The sequence below is a fragment of the Athene cunicularia genome (genome assembly GCF_003259725.1).
Source record: "Athene cunicularia isolate RWA chromosome 23 unlocalized genomic scaffold, athCun1 chr23_part1, whole genome shotgun sequence".
In the NCBI taxonomy this organism is placed as follows: Eukaryota; Metazoa; Chordata; class Aves; order Strigiformes; family Strigidae; genus Athene; species Athene cunicularia.
In genome coordinates, this window is record NW_020799130.1 from 1,384,858 (window position 1) to 1,397,509 (window position 12,652).

The 12,652-nt window shown below is 49.6% G+C and overlaps 1 protein-coding gene across 1 annotated transcript in view; it reads left to right on the forward strand.

The window, feature by feature from the left end:
- Nucleotides 1-10,213, forward strand: part of KIAA0319L (KIAA0319 like) — a 31,909-nt gene extending 21,696 nt beyond the window's left edge. Inside the window, exons 11-20 of the mRNA XM_026863272.1 lie at nt 251-383; nt 1,252-1,400; nt 1,704-1,855; nt 2,037-2,175; nt 2,479-2,638; nt 4,769-4,911; nt 5,903-6,025; nt 6,573-6,663; nt 7,020-7,111; nt 9,101-10,213. Coding sequence (XP_026719073.1) covers nt 251-383; nt 1,252-1,400; nt 1,704-1,855; nt 2,037-2,175; nt 2,479-2,638; nt 4,769-4,911; nt 5,903-6,025; nt 6,573-6,663; nt 7,020-7,111; nt 9,101-9,288 — 1,370 coding nt within the window. The 3' untranslated portion in view covers nt 9,289-10,213. The remainder of the gene's footprint in view (nt 1-250; nt 384-1,251; nt 1,401-1,703; nt 1,856-2,036; nt 2,176-2,478; nt 2,639-4,768; nt 4,912-5,902; nt 6,026-6,572; nt 6,664-7,019; nt 7,112-9,100) is intronic.
- Nucleotides 10,214-12,652: the final 2,439 nt, after the last annotated feature.

Sequence of the window (12,652 nt, forward strand, 5' to 3'; positions counted from 1 at the left end):
AAACGGAGTAGTACTTGAAGAATGAGAGCAGAAGTCAGAACTCCTAGATTTCATTCTCATTTTATTGCAGATGTGGGAATGAAACACTGATCTGAACTCTTAACTGCTTTTAACCTCGCTTTCTCCGAGTACACGGTTGAGATAGTGGGCAAGAAATATATTGGGGAATCACAGAGAAAATTCTGAGTGCTGGGGTTTTAAGCGCCACCTTTTATGGCATGTATGTGAAAAATATTGTGTCCTTTTCCAGAGAACAATAAGCCCCCAAAGGCGGATGCTGGCCCAGATAAGGAATTGACTCTTCCTGTGGACAGCACCACTCTAGATGGCAGCAAGAGCTCAGATGACCAGAAGATAGTCTCCTTTCTTTGGGAGAAAACACGGTGTGTATCATCTTCCAGCCTGTTCTTGTGCAAGTATTTGGGTCTTTCATTTGAAACAAGGCACACTTCCACACATCTTCCTCGTGTTAATTCCTGGTCACACTGGGCCTGACAAGCTTAACCAGTGACTAGAATGAGACAGGGATTTATGTTTAATTGGAAGAGCTGCAGAAATAGCTTTGCCTTCATCCCGAGGCCCGATTCCTGCTCTCAGCATGGTTGTGGCTTGTCAAGGAGAGCAGCCACGTTCGATCACAGCAGTGTCGTGTGGTCTGGCTGACTGACTCTTGTAATCAAACAGCAGCAGGGTCTTTGAACTTGATGCCCTTGCAGCATGTTTGACTGAGGCCGTGCCCTTCTCATCGTCATGATTCCCTTCAGACTCTGAATTCCCTGAAGTGCTTTAGGGAATTCAGGAAAAAAGCCTATGAGCAACTTGCAGTAGCTTTTTCTGTTTGCTAATGCAAAGTCTGTGCAAAGCTCTTACTAACGAATGAACTATTTTTGCTCTATACCTTTTCTTCAAGAAATGGCTTATTGTGCAGTTCACAAGCTGATTTTGCTGAAAGTACCACTTTTTTTACACCCTACTTAAATGCTGTTATCAGTGCTCCCCTAGTTTAAAAATAACAAAACCACTAAACCACCAGAAATTATACTTTTTGTTCTGAATGCTGCACTTACTCTTTTGATTTTATTGCTGTAACTGGAGAAACAATTCTGCTTTTTGTCACGGACTCTGTGTTTCTGGGCGACTGTCTGTTTGCATCCCCACAAACTCTGCTTGAGCTTGAGCCTCCTGTTTGGTGTGAGGCTGGCTCCTGTGGTCTGTGCAAAGTTTAAACTGATCCTCCTGTGCTTTGGTTAGGGGCCCAGATGGTGTCAAGCTGGAGAATGCCAACAGCAGCGTTGCCACTGTAATGGGCCTTCAAGTTGGGACATACGAGTTTACTCTGACAGTTAAAGATGAGAGGAACTTGCAGAGCCAAAGCTCGGTCCACGTCATTGTCAAAGAAGGTACGTCCAGCCGTGAGCAGGGCTGCCTGAGACACAGGCTGTCTCTGAGCAGCTCGGCAAAACCTGTGTTCAGAGACACAGCACCGGGAAGGGAGGGCTGAAAAATAATGTGGAAAGCACTGAAATGGCCTTTCTAAGCCAGGGGTTTACCCTTTTCTGGAGGAACAGTACCTTCAGCTGAATCCTGCGGTACAGAATTTCCCTTCTCTTTCCCCAGGGTTAGATAGTGATTTCTGGGTTACAGGACATCTAATGGAGTAGATTTGTTTTTTTTTTCCATCTGCTTTCTTTCTGTTTCCTTAGAGATAAACAAGCCTCCAGTTGCAAAGATTGCTGGTAATGTTGTCATCACCTTGCCCACAAGTACAGCCGAGTTGGATGGATCCAAGTCCTCTGATGATAAAGGAATTGTCAGCTACTTGTGGACCCGGGATGAGGGGAGTCCTGCAGCTGGGGTGAGGTTTCTTTTTTAAATGGCAGTCACAAAAGTCAGTGAAAGGAAGCATTCACAGCTCCTGAGGAAATGTAAAGCTCATTGTTGCACCCATTACCCTGTAGTGATATCCTTAAGTATGCTGAAAAATCCTGCTAGTTTGATCCTTTGTTTCCTGATACTTATTTTTCTCCGCCTTCCAGGAAGTCTTAAATAATTCAGACCATCATCCTGTCCTCCTGCTGTCCAATCTGGTAGAAGGGACCTACACATTCCACCTCAGAGTAACAGATGCCAAAGGAGAGAGTGATGTGGAAAGGACCACAGTGGAAGTCAAACCCGGTGAGGCTGGGGTTTGTGCTGCCCCACATTTGCCTAGACTGCAGTAGCAAGCCCTCTATCTGGATTCAGTGTAGTGAGATTAAAATGTGTAGTCTAGTTCAGCTCGAAAATCTGGGGGGGGGATGTGGTTCTTGGGGATTTCGATGTGGTTCTTGGGGGCTGACTCCTACCACTCGTCTTTACTTGTGAAAGTCACAGACTTGTATGTTCAGAAACATTCTGAAAAGACACTAGAAACCTGACCTGTACCCAGTCTGTTAGAAAGAACTTCTAAAGCTCTGTATTAACCCACATTCTCACTAGATCCTAGGAAAAATAACCTTGTGGAGATAATTCTGGATGTCAATGTCAGCCAGCTGACGGAGAGGCAGAAGGGTATGTTCATCCGGCAGATCGGCGTTCTGCTGGGGGTCCTCGACTCGGACATCACTGTGCAGAAGATCCAGCCCTACACCGAGCAAAGGTAGGGCCGGGCTGGGACTGTACGTGGCGGGGGATTGCTTCAGGGTTTAGTAAATCAAGGGCTGTTTTGGGAAGCATATTGGACAGTCGGAATGTCTGCAGTTGTTGCTTAAAATCGATAATTCCTGCTTGCTCGGGTGGGCGAAGGTGTGTTGGCAGGCAGGGCTTGGGTGTCTGTGTTCTCTGGAGGTGGAGCATTGGCCTCAAAAGCTGTTTGCTGCTGCTGTCTTTGCCTCTCCCCCAATCTGTAAAATCAGAACTAATCTTGCCTTGTTTTGAAAATTGTGAAGGTTATCTGAAGGATGTTCTTCAGCTGTGGTTTATCACTGGAGAATTAACGGGGCTCGGTGCAGGAGTGAAACACTGATGCCACACCAGAGGTGTGCAGTGGTCCTGCATGCCAGCTTTGCGGTTATACATTAGCTTTATTGCCTACACAACTGCTTCAGTTGAACATAAAGTAAAATGTTGAAAGCCAATATAATTTTTGTGTGAAGAGATAAGGAAAACTTGGGTTTGACTGGTATTTAGCTTACAATAAACTACAGCTGGTCTCTTCTAAACAAGTGGAAGTTTGCTTACAGGCAGGGCTGCAGGCCAGGGTCGTGTTCCCTGCCTGGACAGTGTTGCTCAGCTCCAGCGCAGTGACCAGCAGGTCCTACAAGGGATGGTTCAGCCCAGCGGGATCCTGGCCACGCTGCTTTGGCATCAAAGTACCCGACTTGAGTTCAGCTTTCCACCTCTGCACAAATGGCTGCTCTGGGAAATTCACTGCTCTGCAGAAAGCTTCAGCGCCCGGCGCTGTAGCGTTGTCACAGCAACAGCTGCACCCATCTCTGTGCTAACAACAGTCCCTCGTTACTGTAGGTGTGTTTGAGGACGCCTGAACGTGCATGTGAGTGGCATGGCAACAAGCAGAATGGTAATCTGATGAAATAAGCACAATATTGCACTTAATCTTTACTAGAAGTGGAGGAGTTTTAAGGTAGATAAAGCACTGAAAAAGATTTAAGGGACATGCTTAAAGTCATGCAGCAAGTCCGCAATAAATCTGCAGTTAGACTTTACACTTTCCTGAGTTCAGCAATGTATCGATTTCTTCGTGTCCACGTTGCCTGCTGTAGCAGTAAAATCAGAATTCATTGTCCGTGCAAACCTGAAGAGCTCAGAACAGAGGAGCCAGCACTTTGTTGTAATGTTACCTTTCTGTCTCTGCCGTGAGCAGGCCGGTTGCCACTGTTTTTCACTGAGTAAGGCAAGTAAGGGATTCTTGCAATTAATTCTTCATCTGTTTATATGTTTATTAAGTAGACAAAAAGAGTGGGAAGTGTTATAGAAGAGCAGAGATTATTTTCTGACAGATGGCTTTAAGATCCCACTTTTGCCTCAGCTATCCAAGTAACTCGTACCATTTAAAAAAGATCCTTTTCCCCCCAGCTGCTGTTTTTTTCACGTACTCCGAGAGCTTCACTAATATCCTGTTGACTCACAGGCTCACTGGTAATAATAAATCTGAAACATCCATGCATCCTTTTGTAAGTCTGAAGGACACACAGGCTTCTGCAAAGCTAGCAAGCCTGGAGGAGCCAGTTCTTCTGTCGTAAAGTTAACGCAATAAAAGATGCGGGATACAGTATCCTCCTCACCTGTGCTTTTTTTCTGGCTGTAACACTTTGCGCATTCAAACGAAGCTTTGCTCAAGACTGTAAACCTTCACTGTCTTCTCTGGTGCTGGAGCTCTGTGCTGAGCAGTTGAATGAGCCCCCAAGTTCCATGTGTAGTAAGGTCTAAGGATCCCACTGTGAGGCAGGGAGATGATGACGAGGGCAGGATCTTAAAGTTTGGGGATTCGCAGGCTTAGCACGAACACGCCGAGATGTGCTTGGTAGCAAAGCATTAGCAAACTGAAGAGCAGTCCAGTCCTAGCTTTGAGATAACGATGGGCCACACGTCCCAAAGGGGTTTCTGCCACATGCCCGGGTCTACCATTACTGCTTTTTCAAGCTGGAGCCAGAAGTCTTCAAATAAATTTGGGATTCTGAGTAAGTCCCTCTAATGACAGAGTGGGGAGAACGGCTCTCTACCTGATGTTTGGAGAAGCAGCAGATAATAATTTTTGTCTGACTTCCAGCACGAAGATGGTGTTTTTTGTACAGAACCAGCCTCCCCATCAGATATTCAAAGGACGAGAGGTAGCCTGGACGCTAAAAAACGAACTACGGAAACAACAGTCGGACTTCCTCATCTTCCGGGCGCTGGAGATTAACACAGTCAGTAAGTAAGAGTCGCTGTGGTACGAGCTGTGGTACTCTTTGTCCCTTCTCAGGTGCCTGCAGAATAAGGACCTTCGTGTGTGCTAAAAACACCTGTGTGCCCGCACACACACACGCTCGCCCCAGTGGCTTTCACGTGTCAGTAGATGGGAGACCGAAAAATGAGTCAGTGGGTACACATGAATCAGTTATTTACCAGTTGGTTCTGTCTGTTCGCTGTTCAACTTCACACAAGTGGTTACTTGTGACATTGCTGGGAAGATAAGAATTCACCACGTCAAAAGCAGATTGATACTTACAAAACTGAAACGTGGTGTTAGTGGAACACAGCCAAAGACACGAGAGTCATACTGAAAACAATAAAACTCCAGATCTCGGTAGCTGTGAACATGTTTCCTCTGCAGCACATACCTCACTCTGAAGGAAATGTTTTCCTTCTAATTTTTTTTTTTTGTTTTTTACAACTTTACATTAGCAATGCGATTCTTTTAAGAGCTCCATCCTATGAGGATCGTTTGCTGATCAATTAGATGTTTTAAACTAGATTTATGTCATTATTTTCACGATTTCCTGATTTTTTTTTTTTTTTGTGGCCTTCAAAAGCCGCTCTTCAGTTCTGTTTGGTCTCTTTAAAGGATCTATTTGTTTCTTGTCGGTCTCTCAGTCCAGGTTTGTTGAAAGTCAAACCTCATTTAAAAACGTTTACTTAACGAATATACCAATTCCGTAACTTTTATATCGAAATCATGATTTATCAGGCAGCGTTTTCTTAGCATGTTGTGCATGTTACGGTGTTAGTGAAGTGGGGCTTTCCAGTTTGGCACGAGGCCTAGGTGCTTACATCTGCACTTCCTACTGCTTTTATGGGCACTAAGCTGTGGGTGAACTACAGAGGGACTGGGCTCAAGTTGGAGCCTACGGGGGTTGGCTGAATCGAACTCCGCCGTCCACGTGCAAGTCATTTAGTTCACCTCGCTGGTTTTGGTCCCTAGCCTGTCAGCTGAACTGCTCTGAGCACGGCCGCTGCGACTCCTTCACCAAGCGTTGTGTCTGCGACCCCTTCTGGATGGAGAACTTCCTCAGGGTGCAGATGGGCGACGGCGAGAGCAACTGTGGTACGTGCCACCTCCTTGGGGTCGTTCATCTTCGGAAAGCAAACAGTGTTGGAAACCCGGGGTGGGCAGAGTACCAGGTACCTGCTTTCTCCCGGTACCCCTGACCTGATGCTCACACGAGGAGATAGTCCCTGCCCTGGTCTCACTACGTGTCACCACCTAGGCAGGTGAGACTTGATAGGGAAGCGACTCCTCTTCAGACCCCCTCAGCGAACACTCCCGAAGAGTTGAGTCTGTTCTTAGTGTATAATAAATCCCACCTCTTTCCTCTCGTGCCCCTACAGAGGCTTTCCTGCCTCAGGAAAGCAAATTTTATAAATGAGCACACATTGAAAACTGCCCTTGTGCAGCGAGTGTGCACGCTGGATCTCAAGCCTCTGGCTTCCGTGGGTGAGTTAGTGGTGCTGTCAGGGATGGACACTAGGCTCTAACTCTGCAGAGGGTCAGGCCCTTCTTTTCCTTTCCCAAGAACAGTCACCTAAAGCGCACACTTGTCAACTGTATGAGGTGCCAAAACGTCTTTATCTCTGGGGTGTTTTGCTTTCAGAGTGGAGTGTGCTGTATGTGGTCATTGCATCTTTCGTCATTGTGGTTGCCTTTGGAATCTTATCCTGGATGGTGATCTGCTGTTGCAAGAGGTGGGACTGAGGCTGTAACCCCCACGGTGTCAGTGCTTCAGAGCCAAGTAGCTGCCTTAGGAGGTGACAGGTTCAAACCCATCGCCCCAGCAGGGCATCTGCTTAGCCCTGGGGTGTTCGTTTTTGTCAGTGTTTCAAGTGAAACATTGAAGCCCTAGAACTCTGGGTTCAGTTAAGAAGCAAGATTTGGATTAGCCTGTAAATGTGCAACTAAAGCAATGTTTTCAACGTTTGGCTTTGTGATAGGAACGTAATCTGAAATAAGCAAGTACTCTAGCTTTTGAAGATCAGAGTTGTTTTTCCCTGCAGCTTTTTAAGAAATGGCCTGCCTCTTAATTCCTTTTCTTCCCCTTTAGACGAAAAGGGAAGTCCAAAAGAAAAAGCAAATACAAGATTTTGGATGCAACGGATCAAGAAAGCCTGGAGTTAAAACCAAATCCCAAAGCAGGTAAAACATGAGAGGGGAGAGCTCAGCGCTTCCAGAATGCTGACTAAGAACACTCTTCCTCAGTGGACTTAAAATCACAGAGTGAAGCAAACGTGATGTTAGGCACTGACAGAGGAGTCTCGGGTGATCTAAGAGCTTGTTTCCGATCGGTGCGGAGGGTATTGAGTCAAGTTATCTGACTCTTTGGTTTCGAAATCGGGGCTGAAACTGGCCTGGTCCTGACGTCTCCACTTCGTATCACTGAAGTAGTAAGTGGATGCTTGTAACGGCGCGGACCGGCCTGGTCTAGGAAGCCCAAAACTGAGTCTTGACTATGACTTCTCTTGCTCTAAAGTTTTCCACTGGGTTCTGGTAGTTTGCTTCTTGCTGATACGCAGTTCCTTGGCCACGCTCTACAGCGAAGCCTGAATTCATTGTCACTGAGCATTTCACTGAACTGATCGACTTTGGCTGCTACGCAAAGGGACACCTGAAAGCAACCTGAAAACACTCATGGAGTGACTGGAGAGTTTATTTCTGCCACCTACTCTCTCACCCACAAGGCTTGGTCGTAAATTTATTAATTCTTGCCCTTGTGAGCATCAAACTCTGAACGTGTCACATTTTAGCTCATCCTCTAAGCTTTCCAGGATGCAGATGCTTATCTTAGGAGGGAGACCCGTAAAGTCCTCAGTGCTCCGTGTGGCTACAGGCCCGTTGGCCCACCCCAGAAAGGTGACCATTTGTCTTCGGTGTGTTCTTAGCCAGCATTTTCTTGCCTGCATTGCTGTCCTAGAGAGGGCTTGTCAGGTGCTCTGCAAAGATCACTGAGTTATTGCAGGCTGGAGCGTTTTTGCTGTGATTGTATCTGATACCTGAACTGATCTGTCTGACTGACCAGGCCAGGAGGGAAATGTTGGGGGGGAGAGTGCGAAGCACAGCCCCTCCAAACACTGGGGAGCGCCTCAGCTGCCGGAAGATGTGTTTCAAATAAGAATGTGCATCCTGGTTTTGTTTAGTGGAGGAATTATTTTAACTGTGCATGGAAAAATAGTCCCTGATCCTTGTTTGCTAGTGGAAAATAACTGCTCGTCCTAGGCATCCCATTTAAGAGTGTTCCAGCAAAACGAACAGTGCCCGACAGCAGCCTCGGAGGGCGTTGCAGCAACAGCTGATCAGACAGTGCCTCTGAAAACGGGGTCGTCCCAACTGCACAGACACCCTTGAAGAAAACCCGGGTGTGTTTTCCTCCCTCAGCACCCAACTCTGCTTTAATCTGACCATCTGTCACCTCGCGCAGAGGAGCCCCACTGTTAAATAAAGAGCTCATTGTTCTGCAGTCTCTAGCAAATGTGCCTCAACCGTTTGCTCTCCGGTAACTGAACTCATCTCGCTTCTTCCGAGGCTGGCTGCTGACTAAAGTCTTTTTCCCTGCTAGGTATGTCCAGGGAGCATTCTGCTAACAGGGGAAATGTTGCATTTCTCCATTAAGGAAAAGCTAAATTAAAATATTTCCTTTGCTGACAGTATCAGTAAATGTCTCTCTCCCGTCCTTGTGCATTAATCTAAATTCAGCCTGCTAATTTATCTCTCTTGCAGGCAAGAGGAGCAGAGATGGGAGTAGGGAGGGTACATCTTCCCTCTCACACCCGTGTATTCTCTTTACTACAGCCCTTAACCCTCAGAGAGCTTTCTAGGCAATGCCCCGAGCAAGGTCAGGGAGACAAAGCTCCTGTGTATACTCCCAGTCCCTTCTGGTAACGTAATTTGCTTTCCTACCTGTTCGTTGTGCTTTGCACTGTCTGAAGTGTCGTTGTGATCTTCGGATACTGCCGGAGTATCTGAAACAGCATCGCTTTGGCTTCAGCATTTGCAGGAGTAAGTAGGGAAGGCTGATCAGGCTGCCCCTCTGATGCGATAGGGCAAGGAGACTTAGAGGGAGTGGAGTAAGATGAGGTGGTTGACCTGTATTAAAAGTGGTTTTAACCTGGGAATCTCTCTCCTTCAAAGGCAGCAGACAGAAAACCCAAGTCCTCAACACTAGCCTGATGCACTCGGAGTCTGAACTGGACAGCGATGAAGCCATCTTCACGTGGCCTGACCGTGAAAAAGGGAAACTGCTCCGCAGCCAGAACGGCTCCTTGCGCAATGGACAAGTGATGCTCAAACCCAAGAACCAGAGGGAGGAAATCCTATAGCTCCCCTCAGGCGGGCTTTGCTGGAGCTCCCTGGGAAAGGCCCCTCCCGTCCCCATCCTACACGGGCCTTTGGAGGCTGGTTTGATTAGGACAACGCTGCTAACTTGTTTCACAGAAAATAACTTCGGTTTTGTGGGTTTCTTTTCATTCAGTTAAAACTGGTTGTACTTGAATTTGAACTTCAAGGGAAATCGAAGGGAGGAGAAGGCGACTGTGAACCCTGGGCGAAGCGTCAGAAAAGACAGAGCTGGCGTCTGGAGAGTGACAGGACAGAACCACTCGGAGCGACTGTGAATGTGCAGGGCCCTCCCAGCCCACCTCAGACTGCAGCGGAGGAAACGCCCGTGGGCTTCCAGCTCATTCCTGTGGGAGCTCCTCAGCGGAGGAAGGTCAAGGCTGTGCTTTGAGCTGTGCTCTGAGCTCCCTTCAGGCTCCAGTAGCCTACCACGGGCCGCTTGTGCTGTCGAACAGCTTTCTTCTCTTTCACTCCCACCTTCCCTAATGGTTTAAGCACTATTTTAATTTAGACTTGTCCTTTCACATGCACTTGGCTGCTTTTGGAGTGTAGAGGAGGGGGAATCTAAACACTCTGGTCACACTCCATCAGCTTGCAGGTAGGAGAGGGTTTTGTAGCTGTCCTAAATCACTGGCAGGCTTTTCTCCCTGGGAGTGTTGACGACACGGTGCCTGTTCAGATGTGGAAAGCTGACCTGTCTGTGGTAAGGGGCTGGGCTAGCAGCCCCCCTCCTGCAGCGAGCTCTCCCCCTGGGTACCAGGGCCGGGAGGGGACACCCACCCTTGGTACCCGTGTTTAACATCTGGCTTAATTAATTCCAAAGCTGTGAGATGATGTTCAGTGGCCCCAGCACCTTCTGTTGGTTGCCAGGCCGTCCGTGAGTCTGGACATTAACCATATCTCAGTTACGTAGCGCTATATACTGTGGTTTGGGGGTGGTTTTTTTGGTTTTGTGTTTTTTTTTTTTTCCTTTCCCTTAAAATTTGCACAACCCAGGCAAACAGGGGCTGGTATCTCTGGTTCCCAGCAGCCGGCTTCTCCCTCTGGCTGGTGGCTTCAGTGGCCTCACGGTGCTGGGGCTGCAGAGCCCCAAGTGCTGCTTGAGGCAGCGCAGGGAGTCCTTTGGCCGGTGGGGGAGGGAACTCGGTGCCCAGGGTCGTGGCCACGGGGCTCTGCCACCCGGGAGGGGTGCAGGGTCCTGCCCACACCCGCTCCCTCAGCTGCTCTCACCAGTTGCACCCCCGGCCTCAGGCAGAAAACAGCCTCTTGCTGGCACGAAGGACGCCGCTGCTCCTCTGTGGATGGGTGGGCAGTTTATTGCCTTTCTTTGTGTTTAATTTAAAAACTGGAAACTTGTTTCGTTGGCTTTTTTTTTTTTTTTTTTTTTTTTTGAGCTACGAAAGCCAAAAGGCTTTAACCTCCTCGGTTGTATTTATATTGCTGCACTACTGATTTGTGTTGAGCTAGATGAAGATTAAACACTATCGAACGCGAGGGAACGTTCCCTCGCTGAATGTAGTCATGGCTGCTGCTAAGTTTATTTTTCTGGGCGTTCGGCTGTCTTCCTCAGGCACCAGCTGCTCCCTCGTGCCCAGGCGCTGCCCTCCCGCACGGGGTTTGCCTCTCGCTCGCCTGCGTCACGGCACGGGCCACCCTCCGCTTCTGTCTCGCTGCTGCTCCCAGTCAGGCGTCCCCGCGGCTCCTTCCCTGCGCCCGGGACCCCGCGGGGGGGCTGACACCACGAGGGGCACGGGCCAGCCCGGCTGATGGCACCCTCGGTGTGTTGGGGGGCCAGGAGAACAGGCTACGAGGAAATGAGGTTCTGAAGCCGCAGGGATCGGTCCAGTGTGGTCCTGGGAGCGGTTTGTGCTGTTGGGGGAGAGCTGTTGGACTCTGCCTGGTTCTTGGTCCTTGTGGCTTGTGCTTTTTTGAGCCTTTTTTGCTCCTGCCCGTCCCGGGGGAGCCCCCCCGCAGTGGGTGGGGGCCGGTTGTGGGGCTCAGCCCTCAGGTTGTCCCTGCGGAGGCCGGTTGCCAGCAGCAGAGCGTGTGTCAGGGCAGGCCTGGCTTAGGAAGAGGGAATTGAAATCTGTAGCTGTGCTTAGCCGAGGTGGTTTTCCTCATCCTTACAGTTCGCTGAGGGGTAACAAAGATCCGGGCTGAGGCGCGTTGCCCAGGCCGGTTTTTGCGGTGGGCTGTGGCCTGGCCCCCGCGCCCGGCGGCTCGTTGGTCATTTGTCATCGCGGGGAGCAGGTTTGTGGCAGAGCCGAGCTCCAGCTCCCCTTGACTTCTGCCTCCCGGTAGTATTCCCCGGCTGCGCAGCCTCTCCCCGCGTTAACCCTCGGTGCCACGGCCCGGCCGCGCGGGAGCACCAGAACCTGTGACACCGACGGAGGCGAGGAGACCCTCCGAGGCCGAAGGCAGAAACTTTTGGCCCAGCATAGGACCCCCCTGCCCCGGGGGACGGGACGGCCCGTCTGCTTCGGTGCCCCCGTTAACGCAGAGCTCTCCCAGGGCGTGTGCGCGTGGAGCCGACCCGTTATTTTGGAATCGCTCGCCATCCTCTCTTCCTCCTCCTCCTCCTCCTCCCCCGTGGCGTCACTCATACCGCGGCTGGTTTGTTACCCGAGCCCCAGGGCTGACCTTGCTCGGGAAGGTTTCTGCACTGCTATGCGTTATGATTCCACAATTAGAGGCGCTGGCTACAAGTTACCCATGTGGGGAAGTTAAAAGCTGAGACATCTGCTAGATGAACCATCAGTTTCACTTGAGTTTTGGTTTCTTCTGTAACAGATTTCAAACGCCGGTTGAGATGTTTGAGGCAAACGCTGCGTTCTACTTTTAAAATAGTTTGCTGTTAAATCTTTTCTTCGTTCTTCTGTGTAGCGGGGCTGCCCAACCTCTCTGAACTTTAGTTTAACAATGTTTGTTGATTGCAGTGTTACTTGGATCAAGACTAAAAGTAATTTTTTTAAACAAAATGTTTCTTGCAAATAAACAGGGAAGATGTTTTGCTGCTGCTCAGCTTGCTTCTTTCTCCAGGTTCAGCTGTGGGATGGTTCCTAAGCCCGCTGGGCTCTCTGGAGGAAGGGGAAGTCCTCCCTCGCCCGGTGCTGGGGGACGTGGCACTGCCCCTGCTCCAGCCACCCTGGCGTGTGCCAGCGCAGCCCCCGGCAGTGCCCAGAGCCCTCCTGACCCACAGCCATGTCCCCTCCTTGCCCTGCGGCAGGAGAGGCCAGGCCTCGTGCTACAGCCCCGCGCTTGCGCGTTGACCCCTGGTTTGTTCATCTGCCCCTGCTTTAGCACAACCACAGTGAGCTGCTGCGACTCCAAGTCAGCTTTCAGCCCCCA